The 24,417-nt window shown below is 37.2% G+C and overlaps 1 protein-coding gene across 3 annotated transcripts in view; it reads right to left on the bottom strand.

Moving 5' to 3' along the window:
* Positions 1 to 24,417, bottom strand: part of shg (shotgun) — a 270,108-nt gene that overhangs the window by 31,507 nt on the left and 214,184 nt on the right. For 2 of the 3 annotated variants that reach the window (XM_065356719.1, XM_065356711.1), the window contains exon 2: positions 19,914 to 20,057. The exons of the other annotated variant lie outside the window; for it this stretch is intronic. In XM_065356719.1, coding sequence (XP_065212791.1) covers positions 19,914 to 19,980 — 67 coding nt within the window. In that variant the 5' untranslated portion in view covers positions 19,981 to 20,057. The remainder of the gene's footprint in view (positions 1 to 19,913; positions 20,058 to 24,417) is intronic. 3 annotated transcript variants of the gene reach the window in all.

The following is a 24,417-nucleotide window of genomic DNA, read 5'->3' as shown; positions in this document are numbered from 1 at the left end:
ACATAATTTATCGTCATTCATTCAGATTATAATAAAAATGACTCGAGTTGACGAATTAAGCAAAATATGCGTTTAAAATGTTCAATTAATTACACCATCGGATTCTTCACATCAAACCTTCCCCATTTTTTTAGACCCTTGCAGGGTCCATTAGTCAATTTGGGCTTGAAATTGGTTGAAATGAAAATCCTGAAACCTGATTCATTCCGAAACTGAAACAATGTTTCCAATCCCAAAATGAATCCCAAAATGGAAATGAAAATTTAGATGAACAAATCCCGAAACCGAAATCCAATCCCAAAATCATTTCAGTCCCACAGCTCTGCATGCGACTGATGAAGTGTGCTGGTACTCGGAGCTTTTTGAGGTTTTGCCACAGGATCTTCCACTTAACATTATCGAATGACTTCTCATAGTCAATGAAGGACATGTACTCTGGCCTGTTGAATTCTCTTGTCTATTCAATCACTTGGCACACATTTAGGATTTGCTCTCTAGTAAGTACCTCTTCCTGGCACAAAACCTGCTTGTTCTGGTGCCATCGGTGCTCGTGTATGATCATCGGTAATACCTTGCTGGCGTGTGATATCAATGATATAGTCCTATAGTTCGAGCATTCCATCTTCGAGCTTTTCTTATGCAGAGGTACATACACGGATGTGGTCCAGTCTTTGGGCCATTTTCCCCTCTTCTCAGACCTGGTTTGCAAATTCTGCGCAGCATTGTTACGCTTTCCTCCTCTGCTGCGTTTATCATTTCTGCAGCAATTCCATCCGCTCTTGCTGATTTGCCTTTCCTTAACTTTTTAATGGCTGCTTCCACTTCCGTCTGTGGTAACTAGGTTTGGATAAAAATTAGGATTTCTTGGGACAAGAGATATAGGTTTCAGAGGAATGGAGAAAGTAAATAGGAAAGAAGATAGGTAAATGGAAATAATGAGACATGGGAAATAGGATCGAAGTGTAGGACATTAAAACCTCCTAGCAACCACATAACTAACCAGATAATCAGTTTCCATTCAAAATAAAAGAATCTTCTTCACATGTTAAATAAAATGATTTTGTACCAATAACCAAGAAGTTGTGAGTAAATTTATTTCGAAGATACATACAACGTATGATTCATTATATTTCGTGTAGTTCCATATGGGGTTCAAAAAGGATCTCTCAATCGAGATATATCATTAAATTTAGTAGGTAGGTAAACTACCTTTCACGATTCATAATGGAATCATATAGAGGAAATAAAACTAATAAAAAGTCTTCAATCAGACTATCTCATATTTACATTCAGGTATTTTAAATGGTAATTTAATTATTACATATCTAACCTAAAGTAGGGGGTTCTTTACTTCTCACCACATCAGATCACCTGCACCTCAGTGCTCGGGCTTCTAAGCAGCCATCTCAGGAACAACCATATCAGAGAGAAGTTATTCACGAACCACGTACATGGTATATCGAAGAAAGATTAAGTCAGTTCGTATCAAATCATTGTAATGTCGAGATATAACTTTTCACATTACACTATAATTCATTATTAAATCAAATAAACTTCAAATTATACAAAAAGTAAAAGGAACGCATAAATACACGTCTACATATTTCAAAAGTATATCACAAGTTAGTTGATCTGTTTCTAACGTATTTCAATTTCAAAAAGCATCAAACAGAATCAACTAACGAGCTCTAGTATCGTTTTCTTTAACCCATCAGAATCCTATATAGGTAGTTAGATAGGTATCTATACTACACGTCTGTAGTATGGCAGGTTCTAGCTCTCGACTTGGCTCTGGTTCGCCTTGGTCTCCTCCGCTGTAAGAGTCATCTGCCATTAATTTTTCACAATATTCTCGCCATCTTTCCTCAGTTCACTTCCTCCTTGTTTGTTAGCATTTTACCTTCCTGATTGTCGACTGGGAGTGATTTTGCTTCGAAGGTGCTAGTAATAGTTTTGATTTTCTGGAACATGTCTCACCTTAAGGGTTCAAAATGATGTCAATCGTTTGTGCTGGTTTGTGCTGTACCCTTCCCGAAATTGGCATAAATCATTTGTTCTTGTCAATTTGAAACAAAAAATAAGCATTTTTCACAATCGTTTCAAAAATGTAGAATTTTTGACATACTCGTATACCGAATGGGTACGTAAATCTATGTATTTTAATAGTAAACTTAGGCGTTGCCGTAATTTTAATATTAATGAATTGACTTGAGACAGCAACAAACAAGAGACCAACACGCTATAAATCGATTACGAGGTTCGTGTGTATGTGTGCTGTTTACTGTTCAGACTGTTGTTAAACTATAGATAGATAATAGTGGACAGCGATGATGTTTGCATTGTTTCCGGAATTATTGGTATGCCTGTAATAGGTATACAGTGTACACTGCACAGGTACACGAGTAGCTGTGCAACGACCAACAGGTATAATAATATAAAGGCATATCTATATTTCATGTAGGCCTACCCTAGCAGCAGCGAAGGTTTAATGAAAAACGATTCGGTAATAAGTACCTTACCAATAATAGCGAATGGGCGGCGTTGTTTCTGTTTTAAAAATTTACCATAGTTTCGGATACCTACCTATGACCGTTCATTATTTTTTGTTCAAGTTTTTCCCTTATATAAGTAGGTATAGGTACGTATTGGTGCGCTAGAAAATTATCGTGCCATAACTTTGGCTTTATAAAATCGACGTCTCGCGCTGAAAATCTTTTGCTCCCCCTCCCCTCCCCCACCGCACCGAGTTACCTGCCTCGGCTTATACAATTAGACGAGCAGTTGGCGATAACGGAGCGCCTTTGTCGAGAGAAAACAAGCGAAAAAAGAGGAAAGATATGCTCGAACGAGGCAGTAATAAGTTTTAGAGAAAGGAAACTGAAAAAATAAAAGGACAAATCTGCGCCTCGTCGTACCCCTCGGCATCACCTTGCTTCGCATTTAACGATGTCGACTCGGTAGAGATTGTAGAAAAAGCGATTTTTATTATTGGCAAACGGTCGCGTCGGGTCGCTGGCGAGTTGGCGATGACGATGACGACGACGACGACAACAACGATGGAAATGCTAATGGTGGTAACGGGAATAGGAATAGGAATAGGAATGGAATACGAGAACGTCTGTTTCGCCGGATACCTTGGTCTTTGTGCTTTTTGTAGATTAGATTAAAGCTTTCCTACCTACCTTACTCCCTTTTAACCCGTTCGGTCCATTTAGCGGCGAGCTATCGTCGAGTTCGGTATTCCGTTTCACTTTTACGGTTGTATCGTTATTATTATTATTTTTTTTCTTATTTTCCTCTCCCCCCCCTTTTTTTTTACTACTGTTGCTAGCGATGTTGCTGTTGCTGCGGTAACTTTCGTCATAGTTTTCTTTTCTTTTCATTTTGGTTAGCGAGCAGTTTTTCTTTTCTTCTTTTTTTTTTTTTTTTTTTTTACTTTTTTGCTCGTCGCGTCGCGTCGTCGTGTCGTTTTAATGGCGCGTTTAAATGAGAAGAACAAAAAGTAGAGGAAGCACTTAAAAAGACATTTTATTTTATCCTACGCATTTTTGTGGTCGAGGTAAAAGTATTTCAATGAAAGAACTCTTAATGAATTTTCATACGCTTTTGCGCTCGTTCGCTGCTCTTCTTCTTTCGTTACTCGCTATCTCCGTTTTTTTCTTCTTCCTTTTCGCGGCCAAGATTAAGAATAGGTGCACCAGTTTCGCAGCTGAAATGGATAAGTGATGGGGAATTTTTTTTTACAATTGCCTTGTTTGCCAGGTACAGGTTATGGATTGGGAGGGAAACGGGGTACCTCAGATTCGCGTAAAATTTTTTTCAAGTTGATATCGTAACGTTTTGGTAAAAAAGCGAGGTTTTATGACTGATTTTTTTTTTTTTTTAGCAAAGAAGTTGAAATTTTTGGCAATTTTCGACAACTATAAAGAGAATTTGATTTTTAAAAAGGTATTAGGGAATGTGCAGAATGGCCAAAAACAAGTGGTATGAGGAGAAGTGTCAAGAAATAGAAGAGCTGGAGAAAAGGCACAACTCTAGAGAAATGCATACCAAAGTGAAGCAGATGATGGCCACCCACAAGAAAAGGAGAAGTGGAATAGCATATATGCGAGGAAAAGACGGAAAGTACTGTGTTACCAATCAAATACCAGCAGACTTGATCAAACATTTAACACCAGAGTATGAAAAGGAGCTGCTGAAGATAATAAACAAAATATACGATGAAGGCACTCTGCCTAAGGACTTCAAAGCAGTAAATTTTGTACCAATACCAAAAAAAAACAACTCGCAAAAATGCTCTGAATATAGAACCATCGCACTGATGAGCCACGCACTGAAGCTACTACTCTCCATCATAAATGCCAGAATTGAAAAGAAGATAGATGAAAATCTAAGTGAAACACAATATGGCTTTGTAGCAAAAAAAGGGATGAGAGATGCAATTGCCCTGCTGAAAGTGATCATTCAAAGAGCACTGAATGCAAATAGGGAAATCATTGCTTGCTTCGTCGATTATGAAAAAGCATTTAATCGTGTCAACCATGAGAAGATGTTGGAGATCCTGGGAAAATACAATATCGATAAGAAAGACCTGCAAATAATCAAGAACCTGTACTGGGAGCAAAGCGCTAACATCAAGATTGGAACTGAGTACTCGGAGAACGGATGTGGAATAAAGAGAGGTGTGAGGCAAGGATGCCCCCTCTCACCCAGGTTGTTCAACGTGTATGCAGAAGAAATAATGAGAGAAGCGCGGATCGAACGAATGGGATTCAAGATCAACGGCAAGAGAATAAATGAAATAAGTTATGCAGACGACAAAGTGATCCTTGCTGAGACAGAGGCGCAGATGCAGAAAATGATCAACCAAATCAACAGTGCTGGATTAAAATATGGAATGAAAATAAATGCAGGCAAGACCAAGGTGATGAGATTTATGAAAGGAGATGATAAAGAGGTCAAAATCAACATCAGATCACAAGAAATTGAAAATGTAAAGCAGTTCAGGTACCTTGGAGCACTGATAAACAACGATGGTAGAGATCATAAAGAAATTAAATCACGGATTGGAATTGCAAAGACCGCTTTCAACAACCTTGCCAATGTGCTGGGAAAACGAACGATGAGTATTGATCTGAGGAAGAGAATTATGCGATGCTACGTATGGACCGTTCTGAAGTATTCCTGCGAAACATGGACCATGAGTGCAGAATGCGAGAAGAAAGTATCCGCTTTTGAGATGTGGTGCTATTGAAGGCTACTACGGATCTCATGGAAGGACTTCATTACCAACAAGGAAGTACTAGCAAGAATAGGAGAGGAGCGGAAAGTCGTAGTTGAAGACATCAAAAACAGAAAGCTAAAGTATTTAGCTCATAAAATACGAGAAAACTGTATTTTCATGCTAGCGGTACAAGGGAAAATCCAAGGAAGATCGACGAGAGGGAGGAAACGATCGGAACTGTTAACAACAAACTCACCGGCCAACTCCCCCTGCAAGACCCTGAAAGAAACAATTAGATACGCTAGATACCGGCTAATATAGATGGACATATACGCTATCTCCTGTAAAGGAGCGCGACTACGACAACGACGATTATAAAAAATTGATTCCTGCGGTGAGGGGGTGGGGCCTCAGTAGGAATAATACCAGTACAATCTCAAGTTTAGGGGGAGGGTGATGTAAATTCTAATACTAAATGACCAACTTGATGCTAAAATTTAGCTATAAAAACTATGTACAACTTGAGCTAAGCTGAGATTGAGAGTGTTTCAATTTTTCTTAAAACTAAAGGGGGAGGGGATGGTTTGGCCACCCAGGGGTCCTGGAGCCGCGGTGAGTGGGAGGCCCCAGTTTTGGTTGGGACACAACCAGCACCAGGCCAAAGGCCTGGAGCTCCTAGGCAATATCCCAGAATTGCTCCCACCGCTTCAGGGTTGAGGGAGTGGGCACCATAGGATGTAGCCCACTCCCCCCTTCCACGGATTTGGAGCGTCCCCCCGACCCTTCTCCCATTTTAGGGATAGGCCTAGGAGGTCTCCGGGCACCACTGTAACCTCAACTACCTCAGAAAGAGATCTCCTAGAGCAGGATTGTTCAAAATGATATGATTTTGTATGTGTGAAAGTGGGAACACTCCACCTCTCCTCCTTACATAATGGATAAAGGATGGACACATGCCATAGGTTTCTCCCATCCTTCAGCTTAGGGTCGTGCTATAATATACATCCACTGTACTACAATATATACAGTCGGCCCCGCTTATTGTGGATTCGCTTAATAGAATCTCCCGTTTAATGTGATCAAATGACTTGGTCCCGATTTTTTGTACCTAATTACACAGAAAATGACTCGTTTAATGTAATCAAGTTCCCCGCTTAGTAGAATCATTTCGTGAGATATTTCTCCTTTCATGACTCGTTATCTTCACTATTTTTATCAAAATGTTTCATAATTCATCACAAAATCTCAAATTTTTGTAAAAATTGCCAAAAAAGTATCTCTTTTTTGCCAAAATGTTCAAAAAATCTTATTGCTAGAATAATGAATCATTATTAAAAGAGTCTAATTTTCGCCAAAACTGTAAAGAAGTTTCTTTTTTGAAAAAATTATTTAAAAATCCCAACTTTTGTTGAAATTGTCAAAAAAAAGTCATGTTTTTTGCCGAAATTATCAAAAAATACATTTTTTTATGAAAATTGTGTTTTTTCAAAAGTTCCTTTAATAGAATCACCCGCTTAATAGAATCATTTTGCCTCGGACAAATGCGACCACAATAAGCGGGGCCGACTGTATATTAAATTTTATAAGTCGAGTTTGGGGACAAAAATTGGATAATTTGTTACACTATTATAGCTATTTCGTCGTCGTTGTGGTTTCTTGTCCTTTGCAGGACATTGGAAATCACATTTTTGTGGTACCCTAACAGGGTGAGGCAAATGCCTGTTGCCACTGTGATTATTCTGGGGAATTGGCGTTGTTTTGAGCATTCACATAGTAGTTTCCCATTGCTTTCTACACTATCTACAAAGTAGCTCATACATCACTAGCCAGGTTTCACAACCCCGAGTTCCGTAATCACCGCTACCTATAGTTGCTCAACTAGTTACAGCTTTTTGATACCAGCAACAGATTGCATGCATTTCTGTTGCCTCTGCTGTTCTGGTGCTTGAAGCTTAACGTGTAATAGATGTTAAATGCACAAGTAATATTAATTAGTTTTAGAGCGGGTGTTGGCGGAAGCCCAAATACACACCTTGATATTGATTGGTATCTCCCCGAATTCTCTCATGATGATTGACCATACCTGGCCCCAGTCAAGCTGGTCCAGCCCACATCCAATCCGTGGGATAGCGAGTTTTTTATTTTTCTACTAGTACATTCCTTGGCAAGATTTTGGATGCCAAGGGAGAAGTTCTTATACGTCGGTTTGTCGTAGTAGTGGATTTTTGTGATGATGCAGAATATTATGTAGTGACCCTGGCTCACTCTTCCTTTGAGGTTACGCTCTTTAGAGTTGCCACTTCCCCTACATTATGTGGTTAGGTCAGCAGCATCTCTCTACCTCCAAAGTGGTGTATGAAGTCCTTCCCTATCCCAGCAGACATTCTGAGGTCTTGGCTGACACAGTGTGCTAGTGCAAATGAGGTGCCTTGTAGGAATAGGTACGTCTTCATTGGCTTCCTCCAGCGTGAGTAGGCTGTAGGACTAGACCGCTGTTAAAGCCATATTTCCCAAGCTTCTTCTCCTCATTACTTCTGCAGCAGAGGAGATGAGTCTGGTCTCAACATCACAAGCTGTTGGTTTGTACATGTCAAAATATTGTTTGTATGGGAGAAGATCCCCCACACTGGCAGCACTAACCAGGGCATAGAATCGCTCTTGGATCCCACAAAGCACCAGGTATTGCATAGCAGGTATGTGGGTGTGGTCACTGAATAACAGGGAGTATGGATGTTCCAGGCACCCTTGAGTGAGTAACTGTCTCTGGGCTCTTGCAATTATCCTCATCCTCCTGGGTTCAGCCTCCTTTGAGGCATCTTCCCAGTGCTGGTATGTCGCGGAAGTGGAGAGCTCAGCGCTACTCTTTCTGTGAGTTGGGGGGGGGGGGAGATGTTCCTTAGGGATATTATTTGTCAGTTTACATCCTCCAAGATGTGTCTGTTCACATATTATGGTCGGAGGTTTTTTTGATGCCCAGCTTCTCCCCAATGGAGAAGATTGAATGATCGTGTTTTTGGTGTTTCCTCAGCTACACAGCCTGGAGTAATGCCTCCATGGATAAACTGTTTTCTGTTTTTTGTGACTCTCAAAGGCGTCTGCCACATGCTTAGCAGCTTCAAATAGTTGGGTTGGAACGGTGTTGTGTCTCTTTTAACGTGTCAGTAATCGAGTAAAAATCTTCATTTTGACGCTTGTGCAAGTATGCTGAGCCAGGTCTAGGAGTGTTCTGTGAAAGTTTATTCGAATAATATCGTTTGTTGGTGGTGCGAGCGAATTCGGCTTCGAGTAAAAATAAAATTAGGTTGAAAATATCGAAAATCAAATTTCTAGCATATTTTTGAAAATAGGTGCCTAGTAAACGGCGAAACGAAAAGATGGCCACAAAAAAAAACCTGTCTAGTAATGTTGTTTCTGCTCACGCTATAAAAAGATAGGATGAGAAGGGTATAGCGAAGGAAATAGTTGATAAGAATATTTTAGCATTTTAGCGTTACGAGAAGGGCTTTTACGCGGCGTTTGGCCCGGAAATTCGGGACGCTTATGCTTGTGAAAATTTCGTACGTTAGCGTTATAATGTTTACGATACGATTCGAAATATTTGTTTTCTCGTTATCACGTCCGGCAGCTTATATAAATTTCGCGTTCGGCGTTCGGCATTCGGCATTTCGCAGTTGGTCGAATTTTTTTGCTCGGCCGCAATCGTTGCCCCTTTGCTCGCTGCTCCATAGTCGACCGAATAAATTACGTACTCGTATTATTTTTATAGCAATTTCTCTGCTTTTTCGTTTTAGTACTAGAGTCGGTATTTTTAACCTTTTCGCAAATCGAATGAACAGGCTGTGTCCCCCTCCCCCCTTCACCAACTTGTAGACGTTCCGAGTAATTTGCCTATAGCTGTGAGGAAACTGGGATCACCCTCGTGTGAATTGCGATGTTCACGGCCTAAATTGGCTGATTACGTAACTCCTCTATTCGTAATATTTGAAAATATATGCCCTCAATTTCGAGAAAAGAAATCAAGCCCTACACATATCGATATTCCGCAACTCTTTCTGTCTATAGAAATTCCCTCCCTCCCTCTCAAAAAGAGCGACTAAATAGACGAGTAGAACAAAAATAAGCGAGATTATCGCCATAAAGACTGTATGTGCTATATTGTTGATTCGATTCGTATTATAAAATAACTTTTTATTCTCGCGATTATCGAGGCTCGTAATTCGTACAACGTTCGTCGAAACTGCCAGCAACCAAGTCGTGAAAACGCGCTATAAAACAAACTGAAATTCGATTACGATATGTTTTTCGTTTATTTTCTTTCTTCTGCTTTTTTTTTTTTTTTGCCACCTTTTTATAGTACGCTTTCTTTATCGCAGCAGCTTGATCATGATTTCCTTGAATTTTACACAAACCGTACCACGAGCTCACTCGTTGTAGATATCTGGTTTATTAGCTTTAGCGTTTCGACTATTGAAATTTAATGCACATACAATCGAATGTATGGTCGATGCGTGGTACGATTTTTTTTTACTGTGCGTACGTTTCTGTCTCTCTTTCTCTCTCTCTCTCGTTTTTTTTTAAATCGTCCAATATAGTAACTCGTACAACATAAACATACTACTCGTATGTTGTATAATGTACACGTGCGTATTGGGTATGGAAATTGACTCGTACGTACGTGCACAGCTGCCAACAACTTTAGCTGGAGTGTTTTCAGAAGCTCCTTATTTTTGTACGATGTATTCGAGTATTCCAGCGATGGAAAATTTCAGAATACCCTGCAACAGTGTTATTTATGCGCTACCTCTTATCATATCTCAGTTACTGATGAAGTAGTTATTCATCAATACTGGATGATCCAGGGCGGCTGAAAGTACTTCTTTCCCAACCTCTGTCCTAAAAGTTTTTACCATAAATTGTAAACAATTCCGTTTTTTTTTGGTAAAATTGCCAAAAAAATTCTAGTCTTATTTCTGGTAGAATTGTCGAAAAAAAATGTGATTTTTGCGAAAATTGTTGAACAAGGCGCGGTTTTTGCCGAACCTAATTTTTTCCAAAATTATTTTTTTCTATTTTTCCTGCAATTTTTGGGCGCCTACAGTTCGGTCTCCCCCCCCCACATCACCCACCAACAAATATTTATCCGAAATGCATAATAGCTGTAAATAGCGCAACGCAATAGCGAGAGTAAAAAAAAAAGAGCAACACAAACAAGTCTCTGTACGTGAAAACTGTCTTCTGAATTTTACACCTCTTCGCGCCCGCCATCCATCGACTATCGCCTTGTCAACACGATGAAAGAAAGCCAAAAATGAAAAAAGAACGGTAAACTCGCGATATTAATATTAATTAGCTAATTATTTCGTTTGTTTTGCTCGTTCATCGGAGCGCTATTATCTGCTCTCGAACTCCATGTTGCAAAATCCGAAGAAAAAATAAGCGTAATTAATATAGTAATTTGTCGTACGCGTCGCGACCATTGCGCAACGCTATCCATTTTTTTCTGTCTATAGCTACTTAAGTATATGCTTAGTCGAGATTCGTTTCTATGTCCTTTTTTTTTTTTTTACAGCTGTTCCCTTATCTTTGGCTCAAATCCCTCGGATGTTTTTCATCATCTTCTTTTGTGTTCGTTGTTGTTTAAACTATATAGGTGCCTAAGTGTATTTTATGTAGAGTGAGAATTTTTAATATAAAAGACTGTTGAAAGTATAAGAAAAAATTACTTTCCGGATGAGAAATTTTTTCAGCGCCGAATTTAGGTTATTTTTCAAGGCCGAGAGAGTTGGGGGAGGGGAAGAGAAGGGTATGATTTTTGAAGAAGAAAATTTAATGCTTTCGTCGGTCGTCGCGTGTGACGAAAATGAATTCCTCCTGGCGCAGAAGCCGCCGCCGTGTTTTCAAACACCGAATTTCGTCATTCGAGCAACTTTCGAATGGAAAAAGAATGAAATGTCGAATATCTGAGGAGAAAACATCGCGATGAGGAATTACCAGTCTGTCGCAGCGAGCAACAATATCTGCGGGGCTAACTTTGCACAAAGAGTGTGAGCGGTAATATTGCGCTCATTGTACGCTAAATAAGTACCTACATACTACGAGTACGTAGTCGTACGATTTACGATACATACGTATGTACTACAGCAAATACGTGTATTGTGTTTCTGTATACATACGAGTACGTATATCTACCAATATCAGCATTATTGTTATTTTCTCCTTCTTATTCTTTCGTCTGCGGAGTTCATTCGTCGAATAAATGATGGATATTAAATTTGAAAACAATTTGTTCGCTCGACTGCGATCTGATTTTACGCCCGCCACGCCATCCGCCATCCTCCACGACTCCACGATGCTTCTACGTAGCAACGACGACGTCGATATTGTTTTCACGCTCGCTGTCGAGTTCTCTCTCTTCTTTCTCGATATATCCTCTACCTACTCGTGACGTTTATTTTTTTTAGTACATGTGTATTCAAGTTATCTCTTCTGCCTTTTCTAGCATTTCACTTTTCCTAGCTGGTTCCCCTCAAGTAGTCATTGGGCTAACCAGGGAGATGAAGATGTCCACTGGCAGAAAATTTTTTGATCAGGACGAAACTAAATTGAAAGAGCCCTGAACAAATTTCAAGTACCTGAGCGAATTTTTTGTCGATTTTTGATGAATTTTTTAAAAACTGATTCCTCGGCGATTTTGGTAAAAAAGAAATCAGAAATATTTACAAAAAAGTATGTTTTCTGACGAAAAAATTAGGAATTGAGGAAAAACTTGTGTGATTTTTTAAAATTGAAAATTATTACTTTAAATTAGGACTTTTTTTGGAAATTTTGATCGAGGGAACTGGTTGCCAGAATTTCATAGTTGCAATGTCCGGACACGGGCAAGCGAGAAAGAAGAGAGGTGTTGGTAGGGAGGGGGGCTTCCGTTTATAACCCCTCAAATTTCCCCAAATTTCTCAGGAAAGGATACAGCACAAACAAATGGCATATGTTAGAAGTCTATCGGCGTGGGTGGAAGGGGACGGAGAAATGCACAGAAATCAGATACGATTAAGGGTAGCAGAGGATGTTATTGAAAAAATGAAACATTCCGGATACCTACGCGAGTGTATAACAAAAATGACGTCGTAGTCGTCGTCGTCGCCATAGTAGCAAGACAAAAAGCAAAATCTGCGAGGGAAAGAATGTGACGAAATTAAACTTAGGTATTTAATTAGCGAACACGAAGACGTTATTTTCTTATGTCAGGTAAACGTGATAGTAACGCGAAGGTATTGTCTTTCGAGAGCTGCATGAAATATTCTCGTATTTTAACTCATTTACCATCAATAGAAAATTGTTAAACAAAGAGGACGACGAGAATTTATTACTCGAACGTCTGTCTAGTACATACAAGGACGTATTATTTCATCGTCGCGCCAATAAATCTCTCCACACTATTATCGAATTTCTATTCAAGTACGAGTGGTACCTGCATAGCTTCGTGAAAATTTCCGCAAACATGTTACTTATCAACAATCGGAATGAGGGCGAGACTTTTTGGTTAATAATGTCACCAAAGTATGATTGTTTTTTTTTGGAGGGGGGGGGGGTTAAAAATGAAAAAGCAAAGACCTTTTTAAACGGAATCTTGGCTAAAAAGCGAGATAACCATGTCCGACCCCGTTCATGAACTCTTTCCTTTTCTCGGTTCTCTATTCATCTCATGCACAAATCAAGTATTCGAGTTCTGCGCCAGGAGGATGAAATCAAATATGGACGAACTGTTTCTAGATCTTCCGTTTTACCAGCGGTGAGCGGAGTTTGAATGGCTCGAGAATGTGCCTGCAAATCTACATTCGTATTCTGCTCGAGTAAAATTGCTCGTACAAATGCACATTATCCGCGCATCCACACACAGAGACAGCGGAGCTATTACCTAACATTATATTATAGACGACCTGACGATGGGAATTCGATAAGTAGGTGGTACCTGTACCTTTAAGACAAAATACGGAAACGGATACGTGCAGTCGTGCAAGATGTTAATAGACAGATACCTAACCTAACCTAAGCCGTCTCTAGTATCTACTCGTATACGAGTACTATAAAAGTTATACTCGTACATTCAACGAGGATGGATCAACTCTGGGAGCGAATAGCAATAAGCAAAGAACGCGAATCGTTTTCCAAAACAGTGTCGATTATTAACTCAGTGTTATTGGCGCGGTTGTTCCACCCCGTCAGTTTATTTTCGCATTTCGCGTACTAGACCCAGCCCCCCCCCCACACATACTTAGCTACAGCACCATAATGAACTTTTGAATCGAATCTTTCACACGTATGTGTGCTCGTAGTAAGTAAGTATGGTCAAAGCTACATCAGAAATCATGATAATTTTCAAAGCTTTCGTAACTGTTTCGAAAGCTGCTACCTCTATCTGTACGTAATAGCTCGCCGTTCTGGCAACTATAGGTATAGGTAGGTACGAGTAAATGCTCGGCTAGCATTTTGGAAAGCTCGTAAACTACAAACTACCCCTCGTGACATGTATTTTTTTCGTCCTTAACACGTAAAACTATAAGTAAGTATATCGATACTCGTTACGCAGCGAGCTAGTATAAGGTCTTCGACCAGACCAAGTCGTTTCCATTTTCGCAGCACGTAGAGCCGTTATTCTTCGCATTCGTGTAGTCGTACATACACAATTACACATACAACACCTCACCGGATACGATAACTCGGACCGTACGACGAATTTCAATTACCTACTCGCCACTCGCCACTCTCCACTCATCACTCTCCAAACGAGCCAACTATAGCGACACTCGGCCCTCAATTCTTTCGACACATCGTAGATATTCGTGTATTACTGATGGAACGTAGGTACGTACCGATCAAAAACCGAATTGCAGTTTCTTTCGCTTCATTATTTCTAACGTTCATTTCGATCACTAGCCTCTCCAGATCCAAAACTCATCCCAACTCGTTAAAATTCGGCGAGTACCTCATCAGAACAGGAGCAAAACAAACATCGCGATGTACCTTTTGTCGCCCAGGAGTAGATTACAATTTTCATCAGATTGGACTGATTCGCGACAATCAAGGGCTTGGCAGATTGAAAATCCCAATCCAAAACAAGGGATCCCCAAACGTATAGACGGCCAAGTACCCGTACGAATATCAGCGATGTCGAAAAATGAAAATATTTATTTTATACACCCGAACGTAACGTATATAGATATACGTAATCTTTCGACGTAGAGTTTCTCGCCATCGCGCTTTCGCGAAAACTAATTAATTTTACAACTTTCGAAACCCTCCCACTTCTCTCCTCGCCCACCACGCCATCGTAGGTATACGGTGTACACGCCATGAATTTTCTCAACACCGTCGTCGCACCGCACCGGTGCATTAACATTTCCAAAAGGCTGCAAAAGAAGCTGAGCGAAAAACAAAGAAGAAAAAAACGACGAGGAGGGAAAAATTATTTGTATTTTTATACGTTCGCGAAAACTCGTATAGTACGACCAAGAAGAGCAGCGTGATTAAATGAGAACCTCCCGAGTTACGACGACGATACACAGTTTACGATGATTTATTTCACTTTTTTTTTTACCCAATTTTTCACAACTGGCCCTCCTCCCTCCCTCTATTCATTTTTTCCTATTAGGTGATTACGTAATTTCCGAGCATAAATTTTTTACTCGAAAAGTTTGACTTTACCAGAGCCTTAGATGGAAAAAACCGCGTCACGCCAGCAATAAAACCGGTATTCAGAAGATCGTCGATAAAAAAACCCAGGAATTTTTGACAATTTCGACTCAAAATTAGGAATTTTTGACATTTTTGGCAAAAATTAAAATTTATCACAACTTTGGAGACGCTGTTTCTAGAAATTCTGATGAAAAAAGAGAATTATGACAATTTTGACAAAAAGTAGGACTTTCGGCGAGAAGTGTGAAATTTTTGGCATTTTTGGTAAAAAAAACAATCAGGCATTTTTTGACCAGTTTTTGGAAATTTTGATTAAAAAAAAAAAAAAACAAAATTCAGACAATTTTTTTCAAAAAGCAAGACTTGACATAATAGGCCAGAAGTTACTCGTAGTAATTTTTGGCAAAAAAATCAGACATTTCCAACATTTTTGGTAAAAAAAAAATTAAAATTTCTGAGATTTTTGGCAAAAGACGACATACTTATTTGACATCTCTGAAAACACGGTTTACAGAAATACGATTATTGACAACAAAAAAATTAGAATTTTGGCGATTTTGACCAAACGTGGGACTTTCAGAGCAATTTTGATAATTTTGGCAGACATTTTTGAAAAAAGTCGAAATTTTTGACATTTTTGCGCGATAAGTTGAAATTTTTGACGTTTCTAGCCAAAAATCAAAATTTCTGACATTTTCAGCAAAAATCAAAATGTTTGACATTTCTGACAAAAAGTTATCTTTTTTGACGTTTTTGGCAATAAGTTACAACTTTTGACATTTTTGGCAAAAAATCAACATTTTTGACCAAAATATTCAAAATCTTTGATATTTCTGTAAATAAGTCAAATTTTTTGACATTTATGACAAAATGGTCATTATTCATGACATTTTTGGCAATAAGTTAAAATTTTTGACATTTCTGGCAGAAAATCAACATTGTTGACATTTACAACAAAATGTCATTATTATTGACATAAGTTGAGATTTTTGACAATTTTAACCAAAATATTTAAAATTTTGATATTTCTGTCAAAAAGTCAAATTTTTAGACATTTTTATAAAAACGTCAAAATTGTTGACATTCATAAAAAAGGTCATTATTTTTGACATTTCTGACAAAAAATCAAAATGTTTGACATTTTTGACCAAAATATTCAAAATTATTGGCATTTTTGACAAAAAGTCAGATTTTTTGGCATTTCTGGCAAAATGCCACCATTTTTGACATTTTTGACAAAAAGTCATTATTTTTGAAAATTATGACAGAAAGTTATCATTTTTGACATTTCTGGCAGAAAATCAAAATTTTAAACATTTACAACAAAACGTCATTATTATTGACATAAGTTGAAATTTTTGACAATTTTGATCAAAATATTCAAAATCGTTGACATTTTTGTCAAAAAGTCAAAATGTTTGACATTCATAAAAAAAGCCACAATTTTTGACATTTCTGACCAAAAAAATATCAAAATTTTTGACCAAAATATTCAAAATCTTTGACATTTCTGTCAAAAGGTCAAAATTTTCGACCAAAATATTCACAATTTTTGGCAAAAAGTCATTATTTTTGACATCTATGACAGAAAGTTATCATTTTTGACATTTCTGGCAGAAAATCAAAATTTTGGACATTCACAACAAAACGTCATTATTATTGACATGAGTTGAAATTTTTGACAATTTTAACCAAAATAATATTCAAAATCTTTGACACTTCTGTCAAAAAGTCCAAATTTTTGACATTTCTGACAGAAAAAATACCAAATTTTTTGACATTTTTGACCAAAATATTCAAAATTTTTGGCATTTATGACAAATCGTCATTTACCTATTTGACATTTATGACAGAAAATCAAAATTTTGGACATTTACAATGAAACGTTATTATTATTATTGATATAAGTTGAAATTGTTGACAATTTTAAATAAAATATTCAAAATCTTTGACATTTCTGACAAAAAAAAAAAAAATCAAAATTTTTGACATTCATAAAAAAGTCATTATTTTTGACATTTCTGACAAAAAAAAACATCAAAATTTTTGACATTTATGACAAACAGTCAATATTTTTGACATTTATGATAGAAAGTTATTATTTTTGACATTTGACCAAAATATTCAAAATTTTTGGCATTTATGACAAATCGTCATGTACCTATTTGACATTTATGACAGAAAATCAAAATTTTGGACATTTACAATGAAACGTTATTATTATTGACATAAGTTGAAATTGTTGACAATTTTAAATAAAATATTCAAAATCTTTGACATTTCTGACAAAAAAAAAAAAAATCAAAATTTTTGACATTCATAAAAAAGTCATTATTTTTGACATTTCTGACAAAAAAAAACATCAAAATTTTTGACATTTATGACAAACAGTCAATATTTTTGACATTTATGATAGAAAGTTATTATTTTTGACATTTCTGGCAGAATATCAAAATTTTGAACATGTACAACAAAACGTCATTATTATTGACATGAGTTGAAATTTTTGACAATTTTAACCAAAATATTCAAAATCTGTGACATTTCTGTCGAAAAGTCCAAATTTTTGACATTCATAAAAAAGTCATCATTTTTGACATTTCTGACAAAAAATATCAAAATTGTTGACATTTTTGACCGAAATATTCAAAAATTTTGACATTTTTGGCAAAAAATCAAAAGTTTTGACATTTATGATAAAAAGTCATTATTTTTGACATTTATGACAAAAAGTTATCATTGTTGACATTTTTGGCAATATGTCAAAATTTTTGACATCTTTGGAATGAACACAGTTTTTAGAAATGATGATAAAAAAGTAGCATTTGTGATGTTGTGAAAGAAGAAAAACTTCGCTAAGAGAACAAGATTTTTGATTCTTTTCGCAAAATAGCAAGACTAACTATCGACAATTTTTAGCAAACGATGAGAGTTTCAACAATTCCCTCGTTTCTACAGCCCCAAGAGGTTTCCCCAATTTCTCGGGAAAAAGGAAGCACGAACGAAAAGATTTTCAGCACAAATTTGAGCACAAACGAATGGCATTTTCATGTTTGAAGTCAATCAGTGTGGTTGAGGGTGGAGCGGAAATGCACCTAGAAAATTCTACTCTTCTAAACCGAATCTACCCAAGTTCGCCTATACCCTTACGAGCTTCACTCTCTATACTCGCAAAAAGGCGAGCAAGGTCTCATTATATGTAAGAAAAAATAGCCCTCGGCGACGACAACGACGAAACGAAGCGAGAAAAAAAGAGGAGAACTGAAAAAAATGAAACTCGACTTTTGATAAGAATTACAATTTTAAACGAACCAGCGAGCGACATGATGTCAAGACTCGAGAGTGGTGCATGGCATGAAGCTGGCGAATAGCGTACGCACGTACGAGTACCATTTACTATATACACCGAACAGTAAACACTAAACAGCGTATAGCATACGCGTTACGCGACCTCGTACTTGGGATCTTTAGTACGAGTATTTGTATGTGCGGCCAATGCCTTCGGGGGGCTGCCAGTACAAATCGAATTGTACAAATTGCCTCGTCAAAAACAAGAGAGCGACAACGACGACGACGACGACGTTTCGTATATATTCGTAGATTACGTACAATTTTCAACCCTTATAACAACAACAACAACAACAACAACCACAACCACAGCAAGAAAGTTAGTATTTCCTTATTCCTCTCCTCTCCTCTCCTTTTTTTTTTTGCTGCCTCTCTTCGTCATTTCTCGTTTTCTTTGCTTCTCACTCCATCAGCGCTGAGCGACTACTTTGTACATAGAATTTCGTGTTACCTTATTCCATGCCTTACACTATACGTACGGTGGTACGCTATAACAAGATTAATGTGGCTTAATTTCACCTCGAGTCATAATTCATTTCTAGTAAAAATAAAAGCTCCTGCTTCCTCTCCCTCCCTCCTTCCTCTGTTTCTTTCTACTAGAAATCGTGTCGACTTTTCTTCACCCCTGCATGCTTTAACTAACTCTACTCTCTGTTTTGCTGCCAACTTAAACGAACATCATCAGTTGGCGTATTATTAATAATAATAATGAGCTGAGAAACCAAATTACGCGCTCGTAATTTTTCTTCCGAGTAAAAATTGCAACCTCGTGTGCCCTACAAGACCGAATAACCGAATACCAAACACGTGTAATTGTAAATTGAGATTTTAAACGAAGAAGGCAAAGCTGCATCATCCGCAAGCAGTTACTTTACCGACCCAATCGCGCACCAGGGATCATATTTGACTGCGGAAATTTCACCTTATAGTATATGTATATACCTTATACTCGTATAGCGACATGGTCGCGAAATCGCGTTCGTGGTAATCATCAGTCCTGTAATTTACATTCGCCGGCCTTCGACCCTTCGAATACGTCGTATTCTCGTACCCACAATACGGTCAAAAAATCCCCATACCCATTTTCGTGAATTTTTATAGCGTAAGTACGAACCAAGTGATAGAGGTAACGACTTGACGAACACACTGTTGTTGGTAGTCTATTTTATACGACGACGAATAAAAACACGAATTAACATAACCCCTTCGATCCACATCCACCCAAAACTCGAACTCTAAAGCTGCGATAACCGTCACCAACACTAATACATAGTGTCGCCAATTTCGTGCCCACAATTATGCAGTACGACGACCCTCGTTCCTCGTTCTTCGTTCTCATCCTTCGTATACCGGCAATATTATTACCTCACCGGTGACCGCCGCCACGTACCACCAAAATCGGTTATCGGCGAATGGAAATAATACACCACCTACACTCCTACACCCTACACTACAGTACAGTACGAGTGCGCTTTCGTGACCAAATGAAGCCATAAGCAACGCTCTTTCCTTCTCACACACACAGCCATAGCCTGTTCCCTAAAAGCTCAACTGCATCGTACCGCATCGTCACCCCCCCCCCCAGTTTGGAATTCCTTCGTACGCGTCGTCTTTTATTGTGATTCTAATATACTCTCAAATCTCTTACCTACAACTACGACGACGGTGACGCAAAACACATTCAGCCAGAATTCTACAAATGCCGAGAACTCCATTCTTCGCACGATAGAATCGTAAGCAGGAAGAAATACGAATGGTACTCGTTCTCAAACAGGTCGAATCGTTCAATTACCTGAAATCAAACAAAGGAAAAAATTCGCGTTAATTATGTATTGTGGAATGCTTTTTACAACGCTTATGTTTCATCCAAGTGTAAAATAGGTATGCATAAAATAATTCTAACGTATCCATCATAATTTACGAGTAATTCCAAGAATATCTTTAGAGCGTGGTGAGGATGCAAGAACCCCCCTTCCCCCTCCCCTCCCCTCCACAAAAACCAAATAAAAAAGAAAATACGTAATGTTCAAAACAAATCTTGGAAAACCAACCATGAAAACAAAAAATCGAAAATCAAAAACTAGAAACACCAAAGGTAAAATCAAAAACAAACATGCATAGCTCCAAAAACAAGAATTTAAAACTAGATGTTTCATTTTCAGTTCTTCAATTTTCAGTTTTGATTTTCAATTTTCATTTTCAGTTTCAGTCTTTGTGGTTTTTTGGTATTCAGTTTTAGTTTTAAGGTTACCCTAAAACTAAAACTGAAAACCAAAAAAACACTCGTAGTACTGAAAACTAATAAATATTGCAAAAAACTGAAATTGGAAATTTATGTAAAATGAGAAAATTCCAACAACTGAAAACCAAAACATCGAAAACAGAAAACCAATCCAAAAAACCACAAAGACTAAAACTGAAAGTAAAAAATTGAAAACCAAAACTGAAAATTGAAGAACTGAAAATGAAACATAAACACCAAAAATACGTGAAAATGAAAGTGGAAATTGAAAAATGAAAAATCCAATAGCTGAAAACCAAACCAACAAACCGAATACAGAAAACCAAGAACTGAAAGTCAAGAAATGAAAAAAATATAAAAACTTGACACAGAAACTGAACTGAAAAAAAATTGAAAGCCAAAAAATTGAAACTTTAGAACAAAAAAAAAAAAAAAACTGAAAACCAAAAATACGAGAAACTGAAAGTGGAAATCGAAAATTAAAAATCCAATAACTGAAAACCTACAAGGCGAATGCAGAAAACCAATATCAAAAAACAAGAACTGAAAGCCAGAAAATGAAAAAAAAAAAATGAAAGTCGACACAAAAACTGAAACAGAAAACGAAAAAAAAATATTGAAAACAAAACTAAAAATCGAAAACCAAACAATTAAAACCTCGAACTGAAAAAAAAACTGAGATCAAAAATATATTATGAAACTGAAAAATGGAAATTGAAAATTAAAAAATTTGATGACTAAATACCAAAACAGGCCACAAAAAAAATAAAAAATAAAAACTGAAGCAGAAAAAATTGAAAACCAAAAACACGTAGGGTGCATGTGTTTCTTACTTAATCTAAAGTGTAAATTGAAAATTGACAAAAAAAGAAAAACAAAAAAAAACTGAAATCCAAAAAAACATAGAACTAAAAACAATAACCGAAAATTTAAAAAAAATCAAGATATGAAAGCTATAAATCAGAAAACCCAAATTTAAAAAATGTGAATTTAAAACCAAAATGAACCAAAATCGAAAACTGAATACGAAAAAATCTAAAACAGAAAACGAAAACAAAACCTAAAAACCAAAAACCAAAACTAGAAAAATCAAAACATGAAAATTGAAAATCAGAAAACCTAAAAAAACCAAAAATAAAAAAGTAAAACTAAGAAAACTAACAACAAATATCGACAACTGAAAAATATCAATAAAAAAAACAAAATCAGCAAACTTAAAAAAAAGCAAAAAAAAAACTAAAATCCAAAACACGCTGAAAATTGAAAATGAATGACCGAAAACTAATATAAAAAAGTGTAATAAAATTAGAATAAAAATTGAACACCAAAACTCGAAAAAAACTGCATTGCCATGAAAAAAATCAAAAACTTAAAAATTGACAAATGTAAAACCAAAAAAAAAAAAAAAAAAAAAAAATGAAAAACATTTCAGAAAAAATGACAAAACATGAGAAATATTTTCAAAAAAGCAAAAAGTGAAAATTGAAAAAAAAACAGAACTTAAAATATATAAAAAGATGAAAATAGAGTTAAAATCCAAAAAGAACCTAAAAATTGAAAAATATTTTTAAAAAATCAAAAATACGAGAACAAATTTTTAAAAAAAACTGAAAATCTGGAACGAAAAACAAAAACTAAAAACTGAAAATACAACAAAACAGTGATAACTGGAAATCAGGCAACTTAAAAATGAAAATTGAAAACCAAAGATCCAAGAACTGAAAACAAAAGAGAAACAAACACTGAAATCTAAAAATCAAAAACTAAAAACTGGAAAAATGTTCGATTTAAATCTGAAAATTAGAAAACTCAACCCCTAAGAATGTAAATTGAAAAACAAAAGAACTTGAAATGAAAAAAAAGACCAGAAATCAAACCAAAATCGAAAAATAAAAACTATAAATCAGAAATCCCAGGCAAACCAGAAGACGTGTAAATTGAAAAAGCAAAAATTGAAAATCAGAAATCCTAGGGCCAAAATGATAAATTTAAAATCAAAAACACTGAAACTCAAAGACTAAAAATAACGTAGTAAGTTTTCGCGCAGTATAAAAAAGGACTTCCACCGGAAATAAAAAAACAACAAAATTTCGACTCAAAACAAATGTCAAACGAATCGGCTCCGAAAGAGCACGTAAAAGGCAATATGAGTAGAAAAAGAAACATACCCTAACTTAATCTCATTACAGAGATGGAACAAAATTAAGCCTGATAATTGTTAACTTTACCCCTGGTTATGCCGGATCTAACCTTTCCCTGATTTGTTTCGGTCTTTCGGTTCATCATTTCGGCGTATAAAAACACTTTTAAAAAAAAAGGATAAAATACGCCACACACGTACGTGAAAATAACAGCAACATGTGAGCCAGGTAGCTTTGTACTATAGCACAGCTGTTGACTGTACACTGTACAGAAACACCAAGTAGGTATACGACGGAAGTAGAACATTAACACACCTTGCTCAATGCTCATGTTCGATCAATCGGAACTTTCGACACGCACCTGTTCTTCATCTTGTTATACTCGTACTCTTACACCTCGATGTGAAAACTCATCAGCTCTTAGGACTATCTTTGGACAATGCTGATGTGTTATAAAAATTCTGAAAAAACCTATACGATTGCCCTAGTAGGTAGACTAGTATACTCGTATGTGCTCGTATGTACCATATACTTGCGCACGAAACGTGACATCGGACAATAAAACATCACGTAGATTTACTACAATACCAAACGTGACTCGGAATATCTCTAGACCTACTGTTCGAAAAAGATGAGAAAAGAAAACGATTAACCGTACGGGCCATACCATAGCATACGTAGAAATATGCGCATAGTTCGCCCAGATACACAAATATCAGCTTATACGTAACTAGGTAGGTAGGTAGGTACCTACAATAAACAGACCTGCAGTCACGTGGAAAAATGCCTAACGAAGACCGTTGGCCAATGCTTGCTATGCACATAAGTTTACATTGCTTGCATTACGTTACGTTACGATACAATAAATGTATCTCTTCGTAAGTCAAGGTACCCACAACTCGAATCTCCTTCCTCATGTGTAGATATAAGACCGAAAATGATACACAAGCGACATAAATCGATCATCCAAACCAAATTCTACCTCGCAGATTGGATTAATAACAACCACGAGATTGAAATTATTTTTCGAAAACTCAATAAAAATCCTAATCGTATTAGTATGTACCTACGAGTCGAGTCGAACGCGAGAGCGTGGCGACAATGATGAAAATTTTAATCATCTCGCAGGCCACAACACGTAAAACCAATATCGCGAATAAGGTGGCCATTGGCCCCGCCATCGCCCCCATCCCATGTTACCAATTATCGAGAGCCGAGTATAAGTACACATACTCGTAGTCGTATATGTACAAAATATACACCCGAGAATCGCACACACCTATGTACAATAAATAGCTACGCGCCGGCCAGCCCCCAAAACCTTGGTCGGTCGAGAAAATTTCATTTCGGCTCAATTAACGAGCCGACAAAATTGCCGCAGACGTTCGGAGACCGTTTCCAACAACGACGAGCAGCTTTTTCATAATACTCGTACTATACACACGAGCCCGAGCCTGCTACGAAAAGAGATACCCCACACCCTCACTCTCGCCTTCGTCATATTTTTCTCTCTCAAAGGTAACAACATAGCCGAGTTAAAGTTAATAAAATTATAAACTACCTTCTCCCGGCGTCGGGTCTTTATTGCTCTGTTACCGTGCGCTTGCTTCCTCCCTCCTCCCTCCTCGACGACGAGGGCGACGCGACGCGAAAATGGGATGCCGATGCCGATGAAGAAACAGAATGAGAAACCAACACACAGCGAGAGAGATGGAAGCGCCTTTTCTAAATTATAATTCTTTCTACTCGCGCAGCGAGCCGAGCTCCTC

This window comes from Planococcus citri, chromosome 1 (genome assembly GCF_950023065.1).
Source record: "Planococcus citri chromosome 1, ihPlaCitr1.1, whole genome shotgun sequence".
In the NCBI taxonomy this organism is placed as follows: domain Eukaryota; kingdom Metazoa; phylum Arthropoda; class Insecta; order Hemiptera; family Pseudococcidae; genus Planococcus; species Planococcus citri.
Note: the sequence above shows the minus strand (reverse complement) of the source record. Positions and strands in the feature narration are given on the sequence as shown.